We start from the raw sequence: 27,433 nt of genomic DNA, 5'->3' as shown, positions 1-27,433 counted from the left end.
TATTGATTTTTATGTTATGTTCGAACGGTTTGTGCTGTGCAGGCCGGATATTGAAATTTGAAATGGTGTTACGCTTGTAATGAAAATGACCATGTCAACAGCTGACAGACACGATGAAAACTGATCAATTAAGGTTGGCCCTTTTTGTACCACCAGTCCCGAGATCAGGGTGAATGAAGTTCGTTCACATTTCAGACAGCAGCGCAGACAGAGGAGGAGATCATGGTTTCTAATATTTCCTAAATTTTATGGCTGTCAATTCTTTTCTTGTCTCAGTATCAATATCTTTCAGAGACTTGTAAGTTATAAAACAAACCACGAGAAGGTTTAGGTGTAGGAGTAAGAAAAGGAAAAAAGAAGAATATTGAGCATGTGTGAAGCACATGGCACATGGGAAGATTAAGGTTTCGGAGGACGGCGTTATAAATATAGAACGCATGGAGAGTCAATCCATCAACAAGACGACAATTCAGTGAATTCCAAACTTCCATTTTCTTTCTTCTTTTTTTCTCTCTCGCTGTTAGAACCGTGACTTTGATCTCCATAAATTGTTCTTCTGTTTTTTCTTTTCATAAACGTGGGGGAAAAACAACTAAAAGTGATGTCGGTTTTAACTTACAAAAACTACTTGCCCGGCTTTAATAAAATTTATTAATTTATCACCGCTATGTATGTGTACGCGCTTTCTTCTGTTATTGTCCAAATTTGCTAGCAGCCAGCAGACTCCAAGAAGCCCTCTTATCTTATGTCTTATATTCCCTTTTCCCTGTCGAAGATTGATAGGAAAAGCTCGAAGAATCTTTTGGACATGGACGGACAGTGGGGGTTTAAGAGGCTCAAGTTCAGGATGATGTTCATGCTGGTTTTATCACTGTTTGATCAGAATATGAGCGTTTCCTCGTCTTTGAGCGGTGAAGGTATATATTTATATATAGAGAATATATCCCATGGCTAGAGCTTTGCCTGTAAGCACAGTTCCTTAAAGCCTTAAACAGAGTTTTATCTTTATACTAATTTGTAGGCCTGGCTCTGCTGAGGTTGAGAGAGAGAGTGGTGAGCGACCCTTTTGGTGCTTTATCAAACTGGAAGGAAAATGATGGAGAAATTGATCCGTGTTCTTGGTTCGGGGTGAAGTGCTCCCATGGAAAAGTAGTCATTTTGTGAGTTAATCAGTTATTCTCTTCTCTCTCACATTTCCTCATTTGTTTTCGTTTGTTCAAAGTGTTGTGCTCTGCAAATCCAGAAAGCAATAGGTTCACATTTGTCATATAATAACAAATGAGAGGGCTCTTTCTTTGTCTCCCTTGTTAATGTTCTGGATAATTGTCGCCACTGAAATTTGTAAACTATGAATGATTTCTGTCCTGAACTCGGATCTATGCTTCTTGCAGAAATTTGAAAGATCTTTGCCTTGTTGGGAGCCTGGGACCCGAAGTTGGGAAGCTTGTGTACTTAAAATCTATGTAAGCCTCCCTCGTTGATCAATATATAGTTGGATAAATCACCTTTATCACGCTCATTTTCTTAGTTCTACTTTGTATTGCAGTATATTGCGCAACAATTCTTTCTCTGGAAGCATTCCTAAAGAAGTTGGGGAATTGAAGGAGCTGGAGGTGTTGGATTTAGGATGCAATAACTTTAGTGGACCATTTCCACCTGATTTTGGCAATAACCTTTCCTTGACAACACTGTAAGATCCTCTTTTCAGGTTGTTTCCATTCAGATTTTATTTATTGGAGCTTTTATTTACTCCTCATTTCTCCAATTTCTTGCAGCTTACTCGACAACAATGAGTTTCTTGGCAGCCTGGCACCTGAGGTTAAGATTCATTCCTAAATTTCAAGTAGATGAGAATCACCTAATTAATAATGCAGCTGCCAGACCGTCTTGTGAAAGCAGAGATTTTCCTCACCGGTGAGCAATTAAACATTGACATAAAATTTTCCATTTCCTTTGAGTAAGCGTGTGATGCATCATCATCCATCTTAAAACATTGTAAGAGAAACAAGTTATTAGTGTTCTAAATAAGTGCAACTATTCAGAAGCTTAGAGATCTAACTCAAGAAAATTATTTTCAAACGACATTGCATCTTTATTAACCTTTGGAAGAAAATTACCTTGGGTCTTGTCTAGACTTGTCTCATTCTTTTTACAAGGCCAAAAACAACAGGTATGCAGGCAAAGAATGCTTTCCTGAAAAATGGGTATTTATAAAAATATCCCTTCATCCGTGGAACTATTCATAGCTAACCATAATTCATATTACATGGTACATGAAAACAATCAATCTCAATTAAGAATCTCTAGTTTTGAAGAACTATATGCAGAGAAAGAAGTCTTAAAGAGTTTTTGAGGCTTATAGGATCTGTCTCTTTGTATTTCTTTATATCTTTCATGGCTCCAATTCTCAAGTTTAAGCAAACTCTCATTTCCTTATATATTATTACCCATTTGCTTCATGATATCTTCTCATTCTTAGGAACATCGCCCAGCCAAGACATGTAGCTCTCTGGAGGCGGCTGCAGCAGTTGCTAGATCCCTCCAAGGCACACAAGGCCAACAAAAGAGGTTCCCGGCCGTCAGTGCCACCTTCACTTGCACATAATCATGTCTGTTTGCCTTCAACGTCCCCTTCACCATCACCATTGTCTCCATTTCTATCTCCTTTGGGGGCACCATTTTTGCCTCCATCAGCATCACCCTCCAGTGACTTTATTACTCCACCTTCACCTTCACCATCACTTCCACCTGCAGTAGCACCGACTCCAGCTTTACCACTTCCAGCAGAACCACCAGTATTTATCTCAGAACCACCACAATCACACAGTGCCCCAGCCAATTCCCCTGCTTCAACTCCAAGCCAAATAGAAGATGAGAGGTCTGATTCAGAACATCATATGGTTATAATGTTGATTGCAAGCATTGGGGGATCCTTGTTTGTTTTGGTTTTGGTCCTTGGCATATTCCTCTTCCGAAGCAGTAAGGTGGTTACTGTCAAACCTTGGGCCACAGGATTGAGTGGTCAGCTGCGGAAGGCATTTGTCACAGGTATCTTTCCTTTTTAGCAGAGTACTCTCCATGCATTTCTTTTTTCTTTCTTCTATAATCTCTCTCCATTGTTTCTAAGTGTCTGTGGACCCAGTAAAAATTGCTGAAACTTTCTGTAGATCAACATAGCATTCTTGTAAGCAATTTATAGAAATCTTATGCAAAAAGAAACTACTATTTTCACCTTTTGGTACAAAATTTTGGATTGGACTTCTCCTTTGGTGAAACAAGGTTGGAGTTGCCAACATCAATCTATCAGCATAGTCTATAGATTTGCATTTCTCTTGTATTAACGTCTGTATTTCAGGTGTACCGAAACTGAAGCGATCAGAACTTGAAGCAGCTTGTGAGGATTTTAGCAATATAATTGGTACCTTTTCTGAAGGTACAGTCTACAAGGGGACTTTATCAAGTGGGGTTGAAATAGCCGTAACATCGACAGCAGTTGCATCTCGTGAAGATTGGTCAAAGAATTTAGAAACACACTTTAGAAACAAGGTACTGTAGTATTGTTAATCACTCTAGTGTTGAACATCTTTTAGATCATTTCTGAATGTCAAATTCATGTTCATTCTTTCAGATAGAAGCTTTGTCTAAAGTGAACCACAAGAATTTTGTGAACCTCATAGGCTATTGCGAAGAAAATGTGCCTTTCACAAGGATGATGGTTTTTGAATATGCTCCTAATGGAACACTCTTTGAGCATCTACACAGTAAGTACTTTTAACTTAAATCTATATCATAAGACGACTATGCTCCAAATGGGGTATGGCCAGGATGATGCTGAATTTTGGATTTCATGCAGTACAAGAAGCCGAGCACTTGGACTGGGGGATGCGACTAAGAATAGCCATGGGGATAGCATACTGCCTCGAGCACATGCATCAGCTAACTCCTCCTATTGCCCATAGAAACCTGCAGTCTAGCTCTATGTATCTGACTGAAGACTATGCTGCCAAAATATCTGATTTCAGCTTCTTGAGTAATGCTACCGCAGCCAAGGCGGGATTGGCTACCATGGAGTTCTTAGAATCCCAATCAGCAGATGCAGAAAGCAACATTTACAGCTTTGGGGTAATATTGTTTGAAATGATAACCGGTAGGATCCCATATTCAATAGACAATGGCTGTGTTGCAGATTGGGCCTCAGACTACTTGAAAAGGGATAAACCCTTGAAAGAAATGATGGATCCAACTCTTAAATATTTCCAGGAAGATGAGGTGGAGAAATTGTTTGAAGTGATTAAAACTTGTGTTAATCCTGATCCAAAAGAGAGACCAACAATGAGAGAAATCGCAGCTAATTTAAAAGAGATAACAGCAGTGGGACCTGAGGGAGCAACGCCAAAACTATCTCCCCTTTGGTGGGCTGAGCTTGAAATCCTGTCGACAGAAGCAAGTTGAAACCTGAATAAAGTTAATTTTTCCCCTTCCCTTTTAATTGTTGGGCTTCGAAGCAGTGGAGTTTCGGGTAGGTTCAACTTTCTCTAATCCAATGCCTGGTAAGAGAAATGATTTTTTTTCCTTGTATATAATTGAGAGAGATGAAGAGTTGCGAGTGAGCCTTGGTTTGTTGCTACTTCCCCATTCTTTTTGTTCTTTCGTTTTCCTCATTGGTTCATTCATATGCTAAAGTGGGTTGTATAATTTCCAGTAGCAACTTGGGAGATGAATAAAGGTTGATTCTCTACCTCTACCCTCTGTCTCCTGTATTCCCAATCTGAGATATCTGCATCAAGCCTGAACTGTTAAATTAAGATGTTATAGGAACCTTGGCATAGAACTTGTTAAGTTCTGTAGGGGAAAGCCTGAAACCAAACCTCCCCTCTTAGCAACATGCTTGATAAATTCCAAAGTGAAGCCACACGATGATTTACCAGTTCAATGTTTTACTGTAATTTCAGTCATCGCTGTCTCTGGCTAACACCTGCCAACCAGTTGTCTGGTTGATTCATTCTAATCTTCAGAAGAGAAAAATTAGTAAATCCACAACACTAGATTCCAGAAGAGTGAAAAAAAAGGATCTCATAGGCCAAAGATAGAAAGAGTAACATATTCATGTAGGTGATACCACACTGTCAATAATCCTGAACAACCCCACTTATTACATCGCTTAAGTTGGAGCTTAGCTGACGGCAAATTTCACGCCACAGCAGTAATCTCTACTAGAAGAACATTTAATAACCAAACAAAACATTATTAAGTAAATAACGAGAAGCTCCCGAAGGCGTGGTTGTGGTAAAATAGTTCCATTAGAATGCTATGGACGTAGCTGTTTTAATGTGAAACACAGCTTGTTCTAGCAAGAGCTGTAACAACTACCAAAGAATTAAGGTAAAGATAAAATGGTTAGACTACAACAGAACAGATCATAAGCTGATGATAAGTAACATGTAGGGTAATGTAATAGAGAATATGTACGTGTACATTCAAGGGATAAAAGGGAGAAGCTTAATACAAGAACATACTTGTAGCACTAGGCGGTTTCATTACTTACATTAAGAGGAAATAATTCATTACGCATACAGTAGGCACAATCTATACAAGTATTTAAATGACCCAAAGAACAAAATGCTCACCATGTATTTGTAGTGTTCAAAGTTGGTCTGCATATTTGAGCACCCTTACATTGCTATCTAAAATTCAGGTTCATAAAACTCCTATGCTTTTCCAGTAAATACATGACACTCAAAAGTATAATAAAAATTCCATTCCTCAGTTTTCAAAGCATTCTTATAACCCAAAGCTTATATTTCTTTATATACAGATATAGAAGGCAAGGTCCAATCAAACTCGCATCATATAGTCGTTTGCTGAGATTAATATAAGTTCCAATGTTTCCAGGCAGGTGGATCCTTTTCCTCAGTTCCTGCAGAACAGCTACCCTGTCTAAATACTCTGGATATAAACCCAAATCAAGCATTTTAACCACTGTTTCTGCAGCATCACCAATGTGCCCTCCTTTAATATAACCTCTTAATAACCAGGATAAAGTTTTCCTCCTACGTAGAGAGCTTGAAATTTCCATTCTAGTAAGCAACCGTGATATCGCGCTTGTCTCCTTTTGCGAAGCGCAGATAGCTAAAACAATGTCATAAAGGTCCCCATCAGCTTCTTTACCAACAAGCTTCATTTCCCACAGCTGTCTTTCGGCTTCAAGTCCACGACCGGCGCAAATATACATAGCAAGAAGCCTCTCATGAATCAACCCATTAATTGAAGAACTTCCTTCTTGAATTGCCCAATTAGACAATTTTATTCCATCAGCAAGAAGATCAGATTGATACTTTTCTATAAGCTCTATATTTTCCACATCAAGTTCAGCGACCAAGCCAGACCTTGCAAAACCCTTCAACTTCCGCAGGGCTTTTGTGAATTCATTAAGCTCTTTGACTATTGCTGTCATTGCAATGAGGTAGCTGTAAACCTCAGGCTTTAACCCAGATTCTCTAAGGTTGATCACCAATTTGATGGCATCCACGTAGTTACCCTCAACCTGGCAGAACAGAGGTAAATTGATTATTGACATAGAATCCAAAAAAAAAAAGAGTTACAGTAAGAGATACATATGGAATAGCAAAAAACTGTGAGAAATTGAGAATTTTCTTTCAATGCAGGGTAAAATGAAGAACGATGGTGCCCAATTAAGAAACCACAACAATCAGCTTTATGATTTCAGCACAGAAAAAGAAAAATGCCCCGACCAAATAACATGGTGGTTAAAGTATAGTTTTGCTTTCCAACTCGATTGTAAACCATACATACAGGCAACCAACATGAACTAGAAATACTAACAAATGATTAAGCATAAACAGCCGTGACCATTATTTACAAGAATAAGAAGGGAAAATAAACAAGCTAACAACAATAGTAGCAACGAAGAAAAACAATTCAATCAGCAAATAACAAGCAAATTTGATTCAATCATTTGCCTATTACTCTAAAGGAACAGCAAATTCAATCTCGAACTTACAAACTAGTAAAACTAAATACTAATAATCAAAGCTTAAGATAGCATACCATCATCTTCCAAGCAAGATAACCAGCCGGCCCTCCCTTCTGTCCTTCACCATCATCATCTTCATATGAAATTCCCCGTTTCAAAACTTCCTCCACAAACACAACAGCCCCCTCCCTTTTATCCATCTCCCAGTACATCGAAATCACCTTCTCAATCATACTAAAACCCGGTTTCAACCCCACGCAGTCCATGTCCACAAGGAGATCAACCACATCATCCACATCACCCTCTCCTTCAATCAGCTTCTTGACCCAACTGCACATAATTGAAACCATGAGTTCCATTGTTTCATTATCAACCTTATTCTCCTTTTCGAGCCACTCAAATACTTCAAGTGCACACCAAGAATCTCTCCCTTCTTGAGAAAAGTAAACTAGAACTAACTGCAACTCTCTTGACGACAACTTATCATTCATTTCTTCAAGAATATCAGAGGGCTCCCTTGCCATCCTCTCTAATTCTTCAATTGCCTCAAAGAAGCCTTCACTCATTTCATCTTCATCATCACTCGTTACATATTGGTCCAACTCCACCGACGTGAAATTCTTAAATTTTGGTTGTCTTTTTCTAAGAACAAAGTTCGGGATTTGGTGGTTACAGATCCTAGTTGAAATTCTTCCAAGACTATGTTTAGAAAAGAAAGTTTGATAAAATTGAGGAGGCAGAAAGCGGTGCCGATGAAAAGGTAGAGATAATTCAGTCAACGAGGTGAACCCACGAGCAAAAGCCATCGGTGGGCTATGCGAAGCGTCAGGTTGCGTAGATAATTGAATTGAAGAAAGAGGTAGAGACACAAAACTTTTCAAACTGTCGGAGTCAAAAGATTCCTCTTTCTTATATTTTCCTACGCTTTCTCGGCATCCAAGCAGAAACCCAGGGTAGTTACAGACGGAGAAGCTGAAGGGAAAACGAAAACCAAAGAGGAATCCATGAAAGGGGGAAAGACGGTGTGGAGCTCAATTGAAGGGGGATAGAAATTTTGATGAAGAAAAGAGGTGTGGGAATTGGGAATTGGGTGGTGTTGGTGTGTGAAAAGGGCAATGTTTTTCTTTTTCAAGGCCGCAACTCGACTCACCAACTCCAGCAGAGAAGGCCAGAACGCTACAAAGGAAGTGACTTTCGTTGAATTTTTAAGTGTTTACAGCGGGAGACGTGTCCCAACTCCGAACATTGACTTATCAGCGAATTTTGTAATCATCACTTCAATTTTCAATTTTTATGGGATTTGCCTCTAGGTTTGGATTAGAGGCCGACAGTCCTTTTCGCTTATTTATCTCTTTTTAGCCTGATTTTTTTGGGTCACTTGTTAGGCTGATTTTGACTCTCCCCTCACATAAATGGATTTTGGGTCTTTGCATGCTACCCGTTGGACAGGATTTACAAAGCAAAAAAACTTGAGCTCGGTATTTAAAGCATTTTAGGCTGGGTCCAGCAAATATTTTGTGCATTAATCATGGTCATGGTTGCATACATGGCATGCATGGGAAGGTGATGGGTAGAGAGAAGACAAACATACTCATCCCATGATATTGGTTCGATCCGCATAAAAAGAGTTATGTATTCCCATGTAGTATATTATATTATGTGTACTGTAGCTGACATCCTGCCTGCCATGCCCCATGGATTAAAATAAGGGGAGAGATCAGTAGGAGTTGACCCTTGCTTGGTACAGTTCCGCTGATCTAAGCTTCTCAATCTCAATAAGCACATCAAACTATGATTTCTGGCTTGTCCTGTTTTGATCTTCACATGCAGGTAGTCTCCCCACCCCCTAAAAACAGACCCTCTCAACTTTGAACGTTTTCTGGAATTTTATTTTAATCCAAGCAAAATATCTTTCATTTCTTATCTATGGATATATATATGCATCATTTGCAACAATATTTTTTGCATAACTTTATGCAATTTCATATATATATATTTTTAGTATAGTTGCTCATCGAATCATAGTCAGCTTCCAGTTGGTTATCTTGTCTCCTCCGGCATCTGTTGGCCATTATGCCATGTGAAAACTTTTGAAGAAGAATCTCCTTAAAAATCAGAATTCTTCATGGAAGAAGTTAAAAAGAAAAAAGAGAAACAGATTCGTCACATAAAAACCATCAAAAGTTTCGTGGTGGTCATAGAAGAGCGATCATGGAAGCTGTGATGTCCTCCAATACAATTGATAAGAATATTGAAAAGCATTGAATCCAATGTAGAGCGAAAACCATCATATATCATATACTACAAATTATTATCTTCTAGGAAAGACTAAAGAATCTCTGGAGAAGACAAAAATATAAAAAAATACAATCTTAATTTGTTCTTATTAGGAGCGATCATTGGTAAGGGACAAACACAGATCCGTGACCACCGACAGCAAGAATCAACAGCACAGTCTTCCTTAACACCCTTACCATTTCTAGTCTCTATACAGGGTTCTTTTAGCTCGGCTAAAGAGGTTTTATTAAAGATAAAAGAGGGAGAGAACTGGCTGCTACTACAAAGCTAAGAAACACCAAATTACAGTGCCTAAATCTGTCACAAAAACAAAGCTTTACCTTTCATCAAGGAATTGTAAAAATAAAACAAAAATAAATAAATTTCCTGTCACACTAGCAATAGTTTTCTACAGATAAAAATTATATGTTGTTTATCTTGCATTTACTAGTTACTATATAATTACTTCGTGAATATTTTTCTTCTTGTTTGCCTGATTTTAAAAACTTTTGCTTTACCCCCATATAATTTCATAGCCTAGTGCTACTCTCGGTCATGACCGCATCCATGGATATGCATGACATGACATGCATATATGGGTCATAATCATCCAGAGAATAAGATATGGGTCCACTGTGTATATAGAAAAATACATTTCCACCGAGGCTGAGTGTTAGGGTTTGTACTTTCTATTTGGATGAGTTTGGAAAACCAGCTCTACACTCTTCAACGCTATGGAACCTTCTTTTTCAGAATACGGCCGTTTGGAGACGAAAACAAGTGGAGGAATTACTAAAACCTGTTTGATCACTTGTACTTGAATTGTCTAGTATTTCTTTCACAAGGCATCCATCTTGAAAGATCAATCATGCACAAGATTAATCCACTAAACTTGGATGAAGATGAGGAAGCTGATGATGGAATAAGTAAGACTATAAATAGTGCAAGCCCAAGCAACAGCAGTGAGAAGAAGGAAACTGCTTCAAGTGGGGTGCGGCCATATGTAAGATCAAAGACGCCTAGGCTGCGATGGACCCCTGAACTTCATCTTTGTTTTGTTCGAGCCGTGGAGAGACTTGGCGGCCAAGAGAGTAAGATCATTGAATTTCTCTGTTTTTTTTTTTTGGGGGGGGGGGGTTTGGGGGCATATTGATTTCAAACCTTTAGTTAAGATCCTACTTACCCATTAATTATTCTGATATTGTCTTTGGTGTAGGAGCAACTCCAAAACTGGTCTTGCAACTAATGAACATCGAGGGTCTTAGTATTGCTCATGTCAAGAGTCATTTGCAGGTATGTGTTAAAACATAAAACATTAAATTCATTAACAGAAGATAGTAAATAATTCTAACTGTTCTACAATTTTGGTGACTGAGCATATAGATGTATCGGAGCAAGAAGATTGATGATAAGGGTCAAGGTACAAGTCTTGGTCATACAAAATGCAAAATTTATATTTTGGGTTAATTTCTTCAATTTCTAATACTTGACCTATCTTCCATTGTATGTATGAGTATGACAGTTGTAAACAACAGGCATCTTTTGGGAAGTGTAAATTACTGTTCTCAAAATCTTCGGTACCAGTCCATGCTTCAAGATCAAAGAGTGATCAGGTATAGAATGTATTAAATTATCTGACTAGTGTTGCTTCGAGAGATTGATATTTTAGCTCTTTTGTAAGCCTAATGGATAACATCTCTGTCATTAATATCTATATATAGTGATATTTCATGGAGGGCATTTGCTGGAAATCGCATAAATTGCAGAAGGAGCTCGGTTTCTGCCGTTCAGACATGACTAAAGAAGTTGGTTCAAAAGCAAGGAATGAGGTTGTCTACATGAATAATAACCCCATCTTCAGTCAGCAACCTGTTAGGGAAATAGAAGGGTTTCAAGATATAATTGATGATTGTGCAGAAGTGCAGCCAACACTGATTCTTCCCTCTTTTTCAAACAAGTGGCTCGGAAGAGGGAAGAATAATTTTAAAAAGGTATTATTCCTTTCAATGTGAACTGTGTAGAACTTGACATTATGAAACCATATGATATGGGTTCGCACACCATCATATAGACAAACTCACATCGTATAAACATGTATTAAATCTAAAATAAGGTACTTGTCAACATACATAAAACTTACCTATGATATAACATTTATGAGCAATAATCATATCATATAAATATATAGTTTCATCCATCTAAACGACACAAAAACAATCAACAAGGCACGTTTGAAAAACCTCACCTCAGTGCAACTTCAATTTTCTATTGGAATGAAAAAAAACCATCCCAGTCAAACTGTTTTTATTTTTCTTTTTTACAATTTTAATCTTTTATTTTGTGTTGATGATATATACACATGTAAGACATGGATTGTTTTATTATTATTATTATAAAATAGTATTTAAATCTATTTTATAATTATAAAATTAATATTAATTAATTAAAAAAATATTTTAATAAACATGATAAATAAATTTAATATTTTATTAAATGAATTCATACATATTTTTAATAATTTAGTAAAAGTAAAATAATTTTAAAAATTTCTATTATATTATTAATAATTATTTTTTATTCTCATCAGTACAATTGCATTTGAATCCAAACACACACCTAATCATTATTTCTAATCTCACCATTACAATAATTAATTTTATTATCACCACTATTTTTAACCTCACCCCAAAAAAAAAACACACAGCTAATATCTAAATTAAGGCTGAGATTGGTGTCTGACAGTAAGAGTAAGAGGTAAGGCGAAAGGTTAATATAATATTCATGATTTATGCAGTCTATTTTCCAAGCTCATTAAAATTTTGCAATAAAATTTGAATTGCCTTTACTCGGAGGCCAAGTTTTATCTAAGTATATTATTGTTCTCTGTTTTCCATGATACTCTTCAGCACCATCAGCTGTAAGTATTATAGTACCGTATAAGTCTTTGTTTTTTCCCAGCTATATTTGATAGTTGGAGAGTTATGGGAGGAAAAAACAACACATTTACTCGTCTAGCTAGTAACCTTTTGGTTATTTAGTAAATTATGGCTTGGAAGAAAAGTAGAGCAATCAGATATATAAAAGTAAAAGCCCCGGCTGGTCTCTATCTTTACATTACTTCCAAAACCCTAGAATGGTCATGTGGATGTCTTCGTATAATAAAGATTGGAAGCTGAAACAAGAAGGAACACAATTATAGGAAGGAAATAACATCAATAAAATAATCATTAATTTTTAAAATTTATACTGTTAGTCATATTTAACAGACAATAAGTTGCTCCCTATTTAATATATTTCTCTAATTCAATTTAATTTTTATTAAAACAAGTAATCCAAATTATTTTTAAAAAATTTGAATGTATTGAAAAAAAATGGCATTAGCAGTACTTCTTTTCACTTTTGGTTTCTTGATAAATTTCTTGTCCCAACCTATCAAAACATTGTTTATTTTTTTTTTGAAAAAAACTAAAACAAATCTATTAAAATTGGAAAAGAAGAAACTAGTGGTAAAACGGCTACTAAGAGCTTCAGTTTCTTCCTTTTCAATTTCGATAGATTTGGTTTTTTTTTTAAATTTAAATTACAACCTTGATACGATGGAAAAAAAATTATAAAATAGATCAAGAAACTTAAAATAAAAACAAATGCTTCTAACATTCAACGTTTTTTCAATAATTTGAATTACTTGTTTTAACTAAAATTAATTTGGATTGGATAACATATTAAATATAGATAAGTGAATAATACTAATTTTATATTTTAAAAAATTAATGAGGTGTCATTATTTTATTGATATTTAAAAATTAAAATTTTTAAAATCATCTTAATATAAATTATTTTCTAGAGCAAAAAATAAGTAAACAAACAAACCTTAAACTCTAAACTTTTAACCCTAAATTTAGAGTTTAGAATTCAAGTTCAAGGTTCAAAATTTAGGCTTCAGGTTTAGGTTTGTGATTTAGGGTTTGAGGTTTAGTATTTAAGTTTAGGGTTCAAAGTAAAAAAGATTATCAAAATTATATGTCAATGACATGAAAAAATTTACTGAAATGTCAATACATAATTAGAAAAAAATCATGAATGATGTCATGGGAAGAGTTTATAAATAGTTTCTTGTACATCCTAGATTTACATTGAAGATTAATACTTATGGCATCCATAGTTAGAAGCAAAATTTAAAGGAAATCAACAATGATATAGGTATTCACTATTAAAATCATATAAAAGTTCATGATATTCTTTTTCCTAACAAAAAAAACAAAAACAAGAACAGAAGACCAGGAGATTATTGAAAATAAAGAAAAACAGACAGACATGCAACAGGAAATTAACGAAAGGATTGCGGAGAAAAGGGCTGGCATGCAATTGAAAGAAGCATGAGTTCACAAGAGGCCATCGCGAGGATCGAAGTTGAGGATCTGCTGTATCTCTTCTATGTCCGAGTCAAAGCTTCCATCCTGCTGTGGGTTTGGTTCACAGAGGAATAGATTTTGCAGCTCTCCCACTCCATATTGGTCCAACCCCACATTTGGGAGCTGTCCTCCGCTGGTTTGCCGATCAGGCATCATAACATCCCCAGGATTTTTCTGATGCAAGCTAAGTTGATTCAGCCTGTTGATCTCCTTCCCCATGTAGTCTCCGTCTCCACCACCACCTGCACAACAAATATACATACATACATATTTGTTCATGTTAAAATATAGCTCTCCATTTGCATGTATATATTTGCCTTCGCGTTACAAAAATGAACAGGTTCACTTAGTTTTGTATTAGATAAGTTATATTAAATAGGAATGATTATTTGTGTATGTTAAAATGATGATATATAAAAAATTATATAAATAATTTGTGAAAATTAAATCAAATCAAAATGTTATATATAAAATTATATAAGATCAAAGTTATCTTTAAAACTAATCAAAAAGTTAAGTATGATTACAAAATTAAATATGAAAAAGTGCTGATAAAGTGGAGAGAAAAACAATTATTGATTCTACATGAAATTTAGGGATGAAAAATTGATATAAAGTATGAAAGTAAAATTATAATTGACAGAGATAATTATTTAGATGGTATATATGATTAAAATAATTTGTAAAAATGACTGATTCAAGATAAATAAACGATCTTAATATCTTAAATTTTATGTGAATTAGGCAGATAGGAATTGAGATGAAATGTAAATTAAAAATTAAAGGGAATTAAGATTTTAAAATAATTTGCAGAGAAACAAACAAAACGGAGGTAACTGCATGGAAAGATATATCAATCATTTCCTCTGACAAATACCTCCAAGCATGCGTGACACTTTGACTCCTAAAATGTTTACGATGCTAATATATTGGCCAGCGATGCTTTTAAGGTTTTCATTTCGCCTTCGGTTATTTTTTTTTTGTGATTTTTTTATTAACCATGTTAAATTTTATTGTTTTTTAATATATTGATGGTGAAAATAATACGTCGGTTTATATTATCAGCCGAATTCTTTTCTACCTTGATTTGAATTAGCATGCCTTGTCTGCACCTGCATTTGTTGTTGTTGTGAAGTGAACTGCGGTTGCCTCAGGCTTTCAATTTCCGCTCTTCTCTTTTCGATTCGAGCTGCATTCCCAAAAAAAAAAAAAAACAATACTTAGATCATATGCATATAAGAGTGATTTTTATATGTAGGAAGACAGATCCAATTACACCAACATAAAATCAATTTAGTTTCATAGTATACAATTGTATACGATTTATATTTATTTAATTTAATCATTGTATTCAATTATTATTTCTTTAACAATTGATGTTGTTCCATCTTTTTTTAGTTGAAGACAAAAGTTTTGTCAGTGAAATGAGGAGACAATTGAAGTGCTTTACCATCCACCATAGTTTCGCGGTTAGCGAAAGCTTCAATACGTTCCCGCAATTCTTGTTGCTCGATTCGCAGCAAGAATTGCTTGTCTTTTTCTCGTTGAACTTTAGAGGAGAGCACAGCAACTAGTGTCTGAAAAAGTTTAAGATGTTGATGGATTGAAGAAAATAATTAGAAATGGAGGGAAGGTAGAGAGAGATGAAGTTTACCTCTAAAGACTGTACCTTCTTTTCCATGTCACAGAGACGCTGAATCTTCCTGATTCTTGATCTCTGAGCAGAGAGACGATTTGAAATGACCCTATACAACAAGACAAAAGAGGAGTAGTAAATGCTTGTTCGACAAAAGTTAAAGGAAGTATATAGGAAGGTTAAAGAAAAGAACTGACCGTTTAAGCTTTTTGGGGTCCATGTTTTGTTCCGGGAGATGACCCCCACGAACCTGAACAACATCCACATTGGCCTCAGTTCTGGCAGAGTTCTCCACTGGAGGCATTAGGGGTTTATCTGTGTTGTTTTTTTCACTTCTCATGGCAAAGGAATGGCAACCTTGGAAGAAACTGGTCTTAGTTGCACTGCTAATTGCCCCAGCACTGGAACCTGCACCACCAACCTGATTCATGGAATAGGGTTTTGGGTTCACACCGTTAAATGAAGTAGGGCAGATAGGAAGATTTGCTGGCTTCATGAAGCTGAAACGGGTAGGAATGGCACTGGCACCGATGGAATATTTTGGCCATGCTGAGGCTGAGCTTGAGCCAGATCCAGAGCCAGCAGCAGGTTTTTGCTGTTCAATCATTTTGTTCTTTCCGTTCATGCTTTCAACACGCTAAGGTTACTATCCACCTGCAAAACAAAAAACCATCAGTTTATTAGTGGGGAACTGAAACCTTACAAGAAGACTTGCACTAATACCTACTCAAACTAACCCTGTAATGATTTAACTTGTGTGTGATTAAGAGGCTTCCTTAGCTGTCTATTTATACTGAAAAACCATATTAATTACCATATATGGAGTTCACATTGTTCCAGCCGTTACTGGCTTTTTGGTAGTTTTAAGCAAAACTCAAGTTTAATATGCCCTTTGCTTAACCTTAACCCACTGAAAACACCAAATTACCCCCATAAAACCAGTCGACTATTGGATAACTTGGTAATTCTAAAAACTTTCAATTCATGAAGCTGAGTCATTCACATCTCTAAAAAAGGTAAATAATACCCTTCTAATTTAATGTAATAAAAGGCACAGTCCATAAATGGAAAAACAATGTTCTGTCACTTGAAACTCCTCAAACCCTAATAATTAAAGCATTTAGTTACCTAAATCATGCCACGGATGCTTCCTTATAAGCTATACTTAATTTTTTTTTTGAATAATTTGAAGTTATATTGTTGTTTGGATTTAGAAATGTATCAAAATATATATATATTATTTTTAAAATATTAAAAATACTTGAAAATAGATAATAATAATAGCTGTTAACTATCGTTATTGAAATATACATGGTTGAAAAAAATAACTATTTTAACGGTCAAATAGAATATCATTGTAAATTTATTTAAACAATCTGTCGATAAAAATATATGTTAGTTTTAGTGATCAATGATAATAAAGGTTTTAACAGTAAATTAAAATATTATTATAGATTTTGTTGTAAATAATTATGTATAAAAAATATTTTTATTGAAAATAATAATGATTTTAATGGTCGTTAAAATAACATTATGCATTTTCACTTAAAATATAATTGTGAACTTATTTAAATAATTTATCGATAAAAATATGTATTTATTTTGGTGATAGATAGTAATAACAGTTTTAACGGCTAATTAAAATATTCTTATATATTTTGTTGTAGAAATATATTATTTTTAGTGATAGATAATAATAATGATTTTAATGATCATTGTTAAAATGTCATTATGCATTTATCTTATTTGTTTTAACGGTTAATTAAAATATAATTATGAATTTATTTAAACAATTTATCAATCAAAATATGTGTTTATTTTAGTGAGTGAAAGTAATAACGGTTTTAACGGCTAACTAAAATATCCTTATATATATATTTTTTGTTATAGATAATTTTAATTATTGTGGCCAAATATATATTATTTTTAGTGATAGATAATAATAATGATTTTAATGATCGTTAAAATATCATTATGCATTTATGTTGTAAATCTAATTTATTTTAACGGTCAATTAAAATATAATTATGAATTTATTCAAACAATTTATCGATCAAAATATGTGTTTTTTTTAGTGAGTGAGAGTGATAACGGTTTTAACTGCCTAAAATATTCTTATATATTTTGTTGTAGATAATTTTAATTACCGTGGCCAAATGTATATTATTTTTAGTGATCGAAAATAATAATAATGATTTTAATAATCTTTAAAATACCATTATGCATTTATATCATAAATCTAATTTTATTTAGGCATTTCTCGGTTTACAGTTTTTTTTATATATTTTTTGGTACTTTTCAAGTTGATTTTATGTTGAGAATTTTTTATTATTCCTCCTAAAAATTGCGATCTTCAAAGTTTATATTTTCGAAATTGCAAAGTATTTGTATAATTAATTATTATCATAGTGCCAATTTATTACCAAAATACTGCATGAATTACGGAATTATGGAGAAATTAATTTTATTTTTTATTTTTATTTTTTGAAAATGGGAAATGAATTTTATTAAGTTGCTACGCCATGAAATTCATTTGTTTATAAGCTTGAGATGATTTTTTTTTTCTCAGCCAAGTTCAAATATATTAAACCAAAAAGAAAACCTAGCCAGAAGGTCAGTCAAACAAAAAGGAAATGCACAACGTCGCCTAAAAACGACTTCTACTAACAAACCCAACAATACAAAACACCAAAACAAGAGTACTTTTGCATTCCTTAATACAGAATAGAAGAAGCTCCTTCTAAATACCAACAATGAAGAAGCATCAACTCCCTCCTTCACCACTGGACCAAAGCACCAACAAAGTAGTGAAGGGACATTAAAAATAGGAATGGAAACACACGTGCACCTGCGGGTGACATCCCAAACTTTTATTCACAAGCAGGATTTCAATTTTTCTTATATAACTTTAATATTATTATAATTATTTATTAAAATTTTGATACATTTTTTGAAGTAATTATAATAATTGATATTTTTTTATTGATTAAAAATTCAGTTAAAAACAAAAGGAAATCATCAATTTTTTATTAAATAAAATAATAAAATGTTATCTTAAATTATTATTACTATGTTTAAATTTAAAATTTAGTATCCTTTCTTTAATGTAATATAATATAATTCATAGACTTTTATAAGATCATTATTTATTCAAAATGGTCAAACTCTTAATAACTCTAGTTAAAATGTAGAGGCAGAATTTTTCTTCATATATCCGTGCCAACTTATTATGTTAAAATAGATCTTTTTTAATCCATTAGAAAGGTGTATTAAAGAAAAATTCACATTAATATTGTGATCGGAATAGTTAAGAATATCAACTTTTTTATTCTAAACAAGATTAATTTTATTAACAAATATATTAAATATTTGAACTAACTAATGCCATTAGAAAAATAAATGACCAAAATCTATTGAATTAAATATACAGATTAAATCCCAGACGTAAGGGATCAAAGTATGAAATTAAAATATATGTTGCACGGAAGCGTGTGAAAGAGAAAAAATATTGTACTGAAAAATCACACTAAGTTCAATTCCCAGGAAAGAGAGGTAGATCACGAAGATCACTTAAATACCAAGTCTTTCCTAGCTAGAATATCCCTCTATCGTAATTTAATAGCACAATAAATCACTACAATCACATTCACAAAATATGCAAAATAAATAATAAAGAACACCAGAATTTTAACGAGGTTCAGCAAATTTTGCCTACGTCCTCGGGCACTACCAAATATATTTCACTCCAAAAATTACAAGTGAAATTTACAAATAGGGAGAGAGAATAATGCCTTAAATAGAGAATGGCAATTATGGGATGAAGAAAGTAAGAAATGGTTAAGCCTATTTATAGTTGAGGTTCAAGGATCAACTTGCAATGTCCCTATACAATTAGGGACCAAAATTGCAATTATCCCATGCCAACTTTTACTTTCTACTTTCGGTGCCCACCCTTTTTGACTTTTCAAACAATGGGTGGGTTCCAATAATCTCCACCTTGAAGATTTGATTAGGATAATCTTATCTTCACGCAATTCTTTCTGCTTTTGACAACAATACTTGATAGTGCATTCTTCAACTGTTAAACTTGCAGGATATTAATCAAGTTCCAACAATGTTCGAACTTGGTTGCTGTTACCACCTTGGTCATCATATCTGCGGGATTATCTGCGGTCTTGATCTTCTGAAGACAAATTTTCCCCTCTTCAATAATTTCCCCCACAAAATGGAATCGTACGTCGATATGCTTTGTACGTGCATGATAGACTTGATTCTTTGCTAAATGAATAGCACTTTGACTATCACAATACACGTTAATATGCTCCTGAACCAATTCCAAGGTTTTAGCCATACCTTGTAACCAAATAGCCTCCTTTACAGCCTCTGTTACAGCCATGTACTCGGCTTCTGTGGTTGACAATGCAACAGTAGACTGTAATGTAGACTTCCAACTTATTGGTCCTCCAGCAAGTGTAAACACATAACCGGTGGTTGATCTTCGCTTGTCCAAATCACCGGCATAGTCAGAATCAACGTACCCAATAACACATTTACCAAGTGTATTATCCTGCTTGAACAGTAATCCAACATCTACGGTCTTCTGAATATACCGTAGAATCCATTTCACAGCTTGCCAATGTCCTTTTCCAGGATTATGCATATACCTGCTCACTATACTAACTGCCTGTGAAATGTTGGGTCTTGTACACACCATTGCATACATCAAGCTACCCACTGCATTAGAATATGGAACTTGCAACATGTATTCTCGTCCCGTATTCGTCGAAGGAGATAGTTGTGCAGAAAGCTTGAAATGAGAAGCCAACGGGGTACTTAGAGGTTTTGTCTGCTCGTTCATGCCAAACTGTTGTAGTACCTTCTTCAAATACTGCTTCTGAGACAAGCTAACTCTATCATGAGCTCTATCTCTCCATATTTCCATGCCGAGAATCTTTTTAGCTTCTCCTAGATCTTTCATCTCAAACTCGAGATTGAGTTGAGTCTTCAATCTTTCAATCTCAACTCTGCTCTTAGATGCTATTAGCATATCATCAACATATAAGAGCAAGTATATGAAAGTTCCATCTTGTAGCTTCTGAAAATACACACAATGATCAAATTTGCTTCTTGTATACCTTTGCCCTTTCATGAACTGATCAAATCGCTTGTACCACTGCCTCGGAGATTGCTTCAATCCATAAAGCGACTTTGTCAGTTTGCAAACCCAATTTTCTTTTCCAGCAACCTTGAATCCATCTGGCTGAGTCATATAGATTTCCTCTTCCAAATCACCGTGTAAAAACGCGGTCTTCACATCAAGCTGAACTAGTTCAAGATCATATTGCGCAACCAAGGCTAGCAAAATCCGAATAGACAAATGCTTCACAACTGGAGAAAACACTTCATTGTAGTCTATTCCTTCTTTTTGAGCGTAACCCTTTGCTACCAATCTAGCCTTGTATCGAATTTCATTTTTATCAGGAAATCCTTCCTTCTTTGCATATACCCATTTGCATCCAATTGCCTTCTTTCCCTTGGGTAGTGTCACCAACTCCCAAGTCTTATTTTTATGAAGAGACTGCATTTCTTCATTCATTGCTTGCTTCCACTTTACACCATCAGGGTTACTTATTGCTTCTGTGTAAGTAGAAGGAACATCATCATCTGCAATTGGAAGTGCATAGGCCACTATATCATCAAAGCGAGCAGGCTTACGAATCTCTCTTCTTGGCCTTTTATATGCAATTGAATCTTGTTGCTGTAGAGGTTCTTGGGTAGAAACCTCTTCATCATTTGTCCCTCCAATATTAGCTGGATCATCGTTAACCTTTTCAAGCTCCACCTGCTGTAAAGTACTACTGGTTTTGTCATCCTTTTGTGAATCCTTGTACTTTAACATGGTTGATTCATCAAAAGTCACATCTCTACTAAAAATAATCTTCCTTGTATCAGAACACTAGAGACGATATCCTTTTACTCCATCAGTTATACCCAAGAATAATGCTTTCTTTGCTCTTGGGTCTAACTTAGATTCTTTTACATGATAATATGCAGTGGAACCAAATACATGTAAAGAATCATAATGAGTAGCAGATTTACCAGTCCACATCTCCATAGGAGTTTTTCTATTTATTGCAGCTGATGGCAAACGGTTAATTAGATGGCACGCATATATAATTGCCTCAGCCCAAAATTCCTTGCCCAATCCAGCATTGGACAACATACATCGAACTTTCTCCAGTATAATTCAATTCATGCGTTCTGCCACCCCATTCTGCTGTGGTGTATCCCGAACAGTGAAGTGTCGCACAATGCCCTCATCTTGACATACTTGTAGAAATGGATCATTTTTGTACTCAGTGCCATTATCTGATCGAAGTCGTTTGACCTTTCGACCAGTCTGAGTCTCCACCATCTTTTTCCATTTCAAAAATGCATCCAAAACTTCACTTTTTCTTTTCATTAGATACACCCATACTTTTCTTGAATAATCATCAACAAAAGTAACAAAATAGTGCATACCTCCCAAAGAAGTCACTTTGGTAGGTCCCCACACATCACTGTGAACATAGTCCAGAATTCCTTTCGTATTGTGAATTGCTGGACCAAATTTTACCCTCTTCTGCTTGCCCAGAACACAATGTTCACAGAATTCCATTTTGCAAGAATTTGCACCTTTCAACAAGCCTTGCTTCGCCAATGTCTGCAAAGCTTTTTCACCAGCATGTCCCAATCGCATATGCCATAATCTAGTAGCCTCTGAATCTACATCTTTTGTAGAAACTGTTGATGTTGATCCAATAACTGTACTTCCATTTAAAAAATACAAGTTATTTCTTCTTGTGCCTTTCATCACCTTCAATTGCCCAGCTACTACTTTTAGTAATCCATCTCTCAAAGTGATTGCGAGCCCTTTAGATTCTAGGGCCCCTAATGAGATGAAATTTTTCTTCAGGCTAGGTACGTAGCGAACATCTGTCAAGACTTGGATTGAGCCGTCGTGATTCTTCAATTGGACTGTACCTACTCCCATTGTCTTACAAGCACTATCATTGCCCATAAGAACAATTCCACCTTCTAGCTCTTTAAGACTAGAAAACCAGTCCTTATTAGGACACATATGGTAAGTACATCCCGAATCCAAAATCCACTCATCCGTTTGACATACCATTGCCATGCCAACCAAGCTAAAGTCTGACTCCTCATCATGCTCCGCTACACATGCATTAGAAATAGCCTTGCCCTTTTATAACTTAGGACAATTCTTTTTCCAATGCCTTTTTCACGACAAAAGGCACATTCATCTTTGGCGGGTCTCCCTTTGGACTGTAATGACCCAAAATTCACGGGCATCGGAAAAGTACATTAACAGGCCTCCGTCTTAGTAAATCGAGTTCGAAATAATTACTAGAAATATTTATGAGTTTAGCGATGTGTTTGATTAGGTTTAAATTAGGTGAATTTAGCTTAATTTAGAGTAATTAGTAAAAATGACTAAATTGAATAAGGAGTAAAAGTTTAATTATAAATTAGTAGGAAATAATAAGGACCAAATAGGGAATTAAGCCTATTTGGGAAGATGAGGCGGCAAAGGAGTAAAAAAATCTAAGATTTTTACTTAGTTATATAGTATAATTTTGACAAGTGGATGGTAAAAAAATAAATAATAAATAAATTATTATAATATATTATTAGCAACTAAAACAAATAAAAGAAAGAAAATAAAGTAAAGAACAAAGAAAAGAAACAGAATAGGCAAACGAAAAGCAGGGGAAGGAAAGAAAGAAAGAAGAAAGAAAAGAAAAAGGGAGAATTAGGGTTTGAAGGTTTGAAAGTTTAATAGGTAAATTAATTTAGCCCTTTTTACTTAATTTTAATGTTTTAAAAGCTTTAGAACAAAGTTTTGATGAAATTAAATTAATATTTTGAAAGTTATTAGAATTCTAAATATTGTTCATGTTGAATAAAAAAATGAAATAGGGGTTTAATTGAATGAAATTCAAGTTAAAATAGATATAAGGATTGAATTGCAAAGTAAGCTATAAGTTTTGTGTTTTAGGGACTAAATTGAGGAAAATTTCGGAATTAAGAAAATATGTTGAAAATTTAATAGTTAAATTTGAGTTTAAATGAAATTTGAGTAGACATAAGGTGTGAATTGGTGTTATAAATTTGGTTATTAACAATTTTACATCAAAACAGTTTTGGGAAGTAGCAATGGTCTGACTTTGAAAATTCACTAAAAATTGTATAAATTGAACTAGAGGATGAAAAAAATATGTAATTAAAACTTATTGAGTCTAGTTTCTTATAGTATAAATAGTGTAAGCAATGAATTGATGAATCAAGAGATATTTGAAATTTTGTAAGACTGGTTCGGGGTGATTTCGAGATGCCCTGTTTTAACTTTGGAAAATCATTATAAATTGTACAAAAATTATTATGGAGTGTAATTTATATTTGTGAACTCCTTAATGAATCTAGTTTAAAAATAAGTAAACAAGAACCTTATTCGAGTTCTGTACAATGAGATAATTTATTTTTAGTAGAGAGAGGTCAGAACTGTCAAATGAAATAACAGGGGAGTATTTAATGAATAAACTGTACTAATTGGCTAGACCAAAAATTCTGAAAATCTTATGGTGAGAAGATATATGAGTCTAGTTTTAGGGAAAATTAGTGGATCTTAATTTGGAGTTTCCTAGCTCAAGATATAAATAATTTAGTAACAATTACTCAAGTAGACAGCTTAATGGTGAAATTATATATATACATTAAAAATGGTTAAATTTGCATGTTTAGGCTCATGGATTAAATTGAATTGTGTTATATTGATGATTATAAATTATTATTATTTTCGTAGTTAACAAAGAACCCAAGACATCGGCGCACAAAGGAAAGGAGAAAGCTATCGAGGATTAAAACGAGAAATTCACAGTTTGTATTACTATAATTCAAATTACTTTTTATTAAATGTTTTATATCAATTCTATATTTAATAAGTGAATTATAAGGTAAGTATTGATATTTGAGTTGAATGAGAATTGAATTGAATGGTGAATGTGTATGTATAATTGAATTGTAAATTGATTTGAATGTGAAAATTTTAATTGAAAAGTAATCTTGGAATGGAAATGAAAGTGAATTGAGAATTGAAATACCCTATTAACTAGTCGGGCTAAGTCGGATATAATTGGCATGCCATAGGATATGGAAGTGTACAGGATTTGCCGGCTTTATCGATCAGACACTTTATGTGTCGTATCAGGCACCTCGTGTGTCGTATCAAGCACCTCGTGTGTCGTATCAGGCACCTCGTGTGTCGTTTTAGGCACTTTATGTGTCGTATACTGATCAGGTACTATGTACCGTTTTAGGCACAATGTGCCGTACTGGTGTGTTTAGGTTGGAATCCGTGTATCCGTTAAAGTCCGAAATGTTAATAGGGTGAATAATTGGAATGAGAAGTTCAAATGAATTTGATCGACTGTACTAGTGAATACGAAAGAAATTAAAATTGTGGACTGAAAATTTAGATTGGAAATGAAATGCATGGATTTAAAATGATTGTGGTGATTAAAACCTGGTAAATGTGATTTGTAACTAAAATTGAATAATAGCTAAAGATTGTTTATTTATTGTTATTTAATGATAACTTAAAAAAAAAGAATTGTTATTTGATGCTGAGTTCTTATTTTATTTTTTTTAATTGCTATTGCAATTTGAATTATGGTAATACCACTGAGTATGAAATACTCAGCGTACAGTTGTTTCCGTGCGCAGGTTAATAGAAGTCTAGTGTACTGGTCCAGCATCCGAGTGATCCCGACTTCAGCGAAAAGATTTTGGGTGATGTTTTCTTTCTTAATTGAAAGTGGCATGTACTAGGTGTTGTATAAGTTATATAGATATACTTGTAAAGTTAGTTATAAGAATGGTATACCATATTTTGTTATTAGTTTGATAAAATGGTAAATATTATATTATATAATTTGGTATAAGTTGGAAGGAAAAAAAATGAATGAAGTTATTAGTTAATTTGGATTAATATTATGAATGTTTAGTTATTAAATGACTATGTTAATGAATTGGTTATGATTTAGATATATTTAGGTTTAAATTGTTTTTGATTGTGCCATTGGTTTTGGATTAGGTGGTTTTTGGTTTGAATTTGCAGGGGGTTTTATGTAAAAATTAAGAAGAAATGCTGTCGAAATTTTTGTAAAAAAATATATATATTTCCCTGAATACTCGAACAAGTCCCGTTTCATTCCACTTTAATACTTGTGTTGGGCTTCGAAAGTCCATTATAGGGACATAATTCTTCAATTATACTATGAATATTATAATAATTGTAAAATATCCATAAGTTGTCTGATATATCCGGTAATGCCTCGTAGCCCTGTTCCGGCGACGGTTTGGGGTTAGGGGGTGTTACATGGACTTTCCTCTTCTACCAGATTTGCTGCTGTGTGAACGACCTCTTACTGTTAAGACTTCTGCAGTTGTATCTCTGTGATCTCTTTTATCTTTTTTTCGAGTCTCAGATCTATACAACGCACTACAGACTGCATCAAATGTGATCGTGTCCTTCCCATGAAGCAATATGGTGGTAAGATGATCATATTCATCAGGAAGGGAATTCAACAACAATAATGCCTTGTCTTCATCTTCAAATTTCTCATCCAAATTTAGCAAGTCTGCTAAAATTTTATTGAATGAGTTTACATGGTCATTCATCGACATACCGGATGCGTACGTGAATCGATAAAGTTTCTTTTTCATATAAAGCCTATTTTCAAGACTTTTCGTTAGAAACTTTTCTTCCAGTGTATCCCATAACTTCTTCGCTGATGTCTCCCTCATGACAGAGTACTTCTGCTCTTTGGCCAAACATAGGCGGATTGTACCACACGCCTGTCTATTGATCTTGGCCCACTCCTTGTCATCCATCTTGTCAGGTTTTTCTTCAAGGGCTATATCTAGCTTTTGCTGACATAAGACATCCAGGATCTCACATTGCCACATACCAAAATTATTGGTACCGTCAAATTTCTCTACTTCAAATTTTGCATTTGTCACAGTAGTCCTTGCTGATGACGATGATGCTGCCATTTTTCTCCTCAATCCTAACTACTGTATACGTGAACAGTACAGTATATGTGAATAGTACCGTATACGTGAATAGTACTATATACGTGAATAGTGCCGTATACGTAAATAGTACCGTAAACGATCGTATTCCCCAAGTACGAATCTGGCTCTGGTACCAATTGTTGCGCGGAAGCGTGTGAAAGAGAAAAAATATTGTACTGAAAAATCACACTAAGTTCAATTCCCAGGAAAGAGAGGTAGATCACGAAGATCACTTAAATACCAAGTCTTTCCTAGCCAGAATATCCCTCTATCGTAATTTAATAGCACAATAAATCACTACAATCACTTTCACAAAATATGCAAAATAAATAATAAAGAACACCAGAATTTTAACGAGGTTCAGCAAATTTTGCCTACGCCCTCGGGCACTGCCAATATATTTCACTCCAAAAATTACAAGTGAAATTACAAATAGGGAAGAGAATAATGCCTTAAGTAGAGAATGGCAATTATGGGATGAAGAAAGTAAGAAATGGTTAGCCTATTTATAGTTGAGGTTCAAGGATCAACTTGCAATGTCCCTATACAATTAGGGACCAAAATTGCAATTATCCCATGCCAACTTTTAACCCAACTTGCCAACCAATCTTACTTTCTACTTTCGGTGCCCACCCTTTTTGACTTTTCAAATAATGGGTGGGTTCCAATAATATAGTATCATTAGTTGATGCTAGTGAAGTACATGCAAGTGACGAGGAAAAAAGAGTGTAGTTAAAGTCTGTTCTTTAGGGGAAACAAAGGTTGGAAATGAGGTGTCTGCTAACTATACCTGGTTACTGACATAATGGAGGATGACCAATAAGCATATTGATTCTTTATCTATTTTTTTTATCCAAGTACATATTTTTGTTTTGAAATTGCCAAGGAGAGATTAGTCCTAAACTTGGGAGAATTTTGAAGAATCTTTTGTTGTCTAATAAGCCCATTGCGGGTACTTTGTTGGAAAGCTTTGACAAT

General features: G+C 34.5%; 3 protein-coding genes and 1 pseudogene across 3 annotated transcripts; 2 read left to right on the top strand and 2 right to left on the bottom strand.

Moving 5' to 3' along the window:
• LOC107958537 (inactive receptor-like serine/threonine-protein kinase At2g40270) lies at positions 1-4,738 on the top strand (annotated as a pseudogene).
• Positions 4,739-5,452: 714 nt separating this feature from the next.
• Positions 5,453-8,308, bottom strand: LOC107958538 (pentatricopeptide repeat-containing protein At2g30100, chloroplastic). The gene is made up of 2 exons (XM_016894351.2): positions 7,069-8,308; positions 5,453-6,544 (listed from the first exon to the last, which is right to left on the bottom strand). The coding sequence occupies exons 1-2, from the start codon at positions 7,798-7,800 to the stop codon at positions 5,771-5,773; spliced, it is 1,506 nt and encodes a 501-aa protein (XP_016749840.2). The 5' UTR covers positions 7,801-8,308; the 3' UTR covers positions 5,453-5,770.
• A 1,546-nt stretch (positions 8,309-9,854) lies between these two features.
• LOC107961325 (myb family transcription factor MPH1) lies at positions 9,855-11,337 on the top strand. The gene is made up of 5 exons (XM_016897487.2): positions 9,855-10,362; positions 10,488-10,564; positions 10,655-10,691; positions 10,794-10,884; positions 10,993-11,337. The coding sequence occupies exons 1-5, from the start codon at positions 10,140-10,142 to the stop codon at positions 11,066-11,068; spliced, it is 504 nt and encodes a 167-aa protein (XP_016752976.1). The 5' UTR covers positions 9,855-10,139; the 3' UTR covers positions 11,069-11,337.
• Positions 11,338-13,653: 2,316 nt separating this feature from the next.
• On the bottom strand, positions 13,654-15,974 carry LOC107960768 (basic leucine zipper 34). Its single transcript, XM_016897051.2, has 5 exons — positions 15,517-15,974; positions 15,338-15,428; positions 15,134-15,260; positions 14,765-14,872; positions 13,654-13,925 (listed from the first exon to the last, which is right to left on the bottom strand). Exons 1-5 carry the CDS (start codon positions 15,942-15,944, stop codon positions 13,654-13,656), a joined length of 1,026 nt encoding a protein of 341 aa, XP_016752540.1. The 5' UTR covers positions 15,945-15,974.
• Between the last annotated feature and the right edge of the window lie 11,459 nt (positions 15,975-27,433).

The sequence above is a fragment of the Gossypium hirsutum genome, chromosome A05 (assembly GCF_007990345.1).
Source record: "Gossypium hirsutum isolate 1008001.06 chromosome A05, Gossypium_hirsutum_v2.1, whole genome shotgun sequence".
In the NCBI taxonomy this organism is placed as follows: Eukaryota; Viridiplantae; Streptophyta; class Magnoliopsida; order Malvales; family Malvaceae; genus Gossypium; species Gossypium hirsutum.
The sequence above is the reverse complement of the archived record's forward strand: the minus strand, read 5'-3'. Positions and strand labels throughout refer to the sequence as shown.

Coding starts and splice junctions, on each gene's coding strand:
- LOC107960768 (XM_016897051.2), bottom strand. CDS start 15,944: ATGAACGGAAAGAACAAAATGATTGAACAGCAAAAACCTGCTGCTGGC. Junction 15,429..15,516: donor GACCCCAAAAAGCTTAAACG/GTCAGTTCTTTT, acceptor CTTGTTGTATAG/GGTCATTTCAAATCGTCTCT. Junction 15,261..15,337: donor AGAAGGTACAGTCTTTAGAG/GTAAACTTCATC, acceptor AAACTTTTTCAG/ACACTAGTTGCTGTGCTCTC.
- LOC107958538 (XM_016894351.2), bottom strand. CDS start 7,800: ATGGCTTTTGCTCGTGGGTTCACCTCGTTGACTGAATTATCTCTACCT. Junction 6,545..7,068: donor ATCTTGCTTGGAAGATGATG/GTATGCTATCTT, acceptor CTGTTCTGCCAG/GTTGAGGGTAACTACGTGGA.
- LOC107961325 (XM_016897487.2), top strand. CDS start 10,140: ATGCACAAGATTAATCCACTAAACTTGGATGAAGATGAGGAAGCTGAT. Junction 10,363..10,487: donor GAGACTTGGCGGCCAAGAGA/GTAAGATCATTG, acceptor TCTTTGGTGTAG/GAGCAACTCCAAAACTGGTC. Junction 10,565..10,654: donor ATGTCAAGAGTCATTTGCAG/GTATGTGTTAAA, acceptor CTGAGCATATAG/ATGTATCGGAGCAAGAAGAT.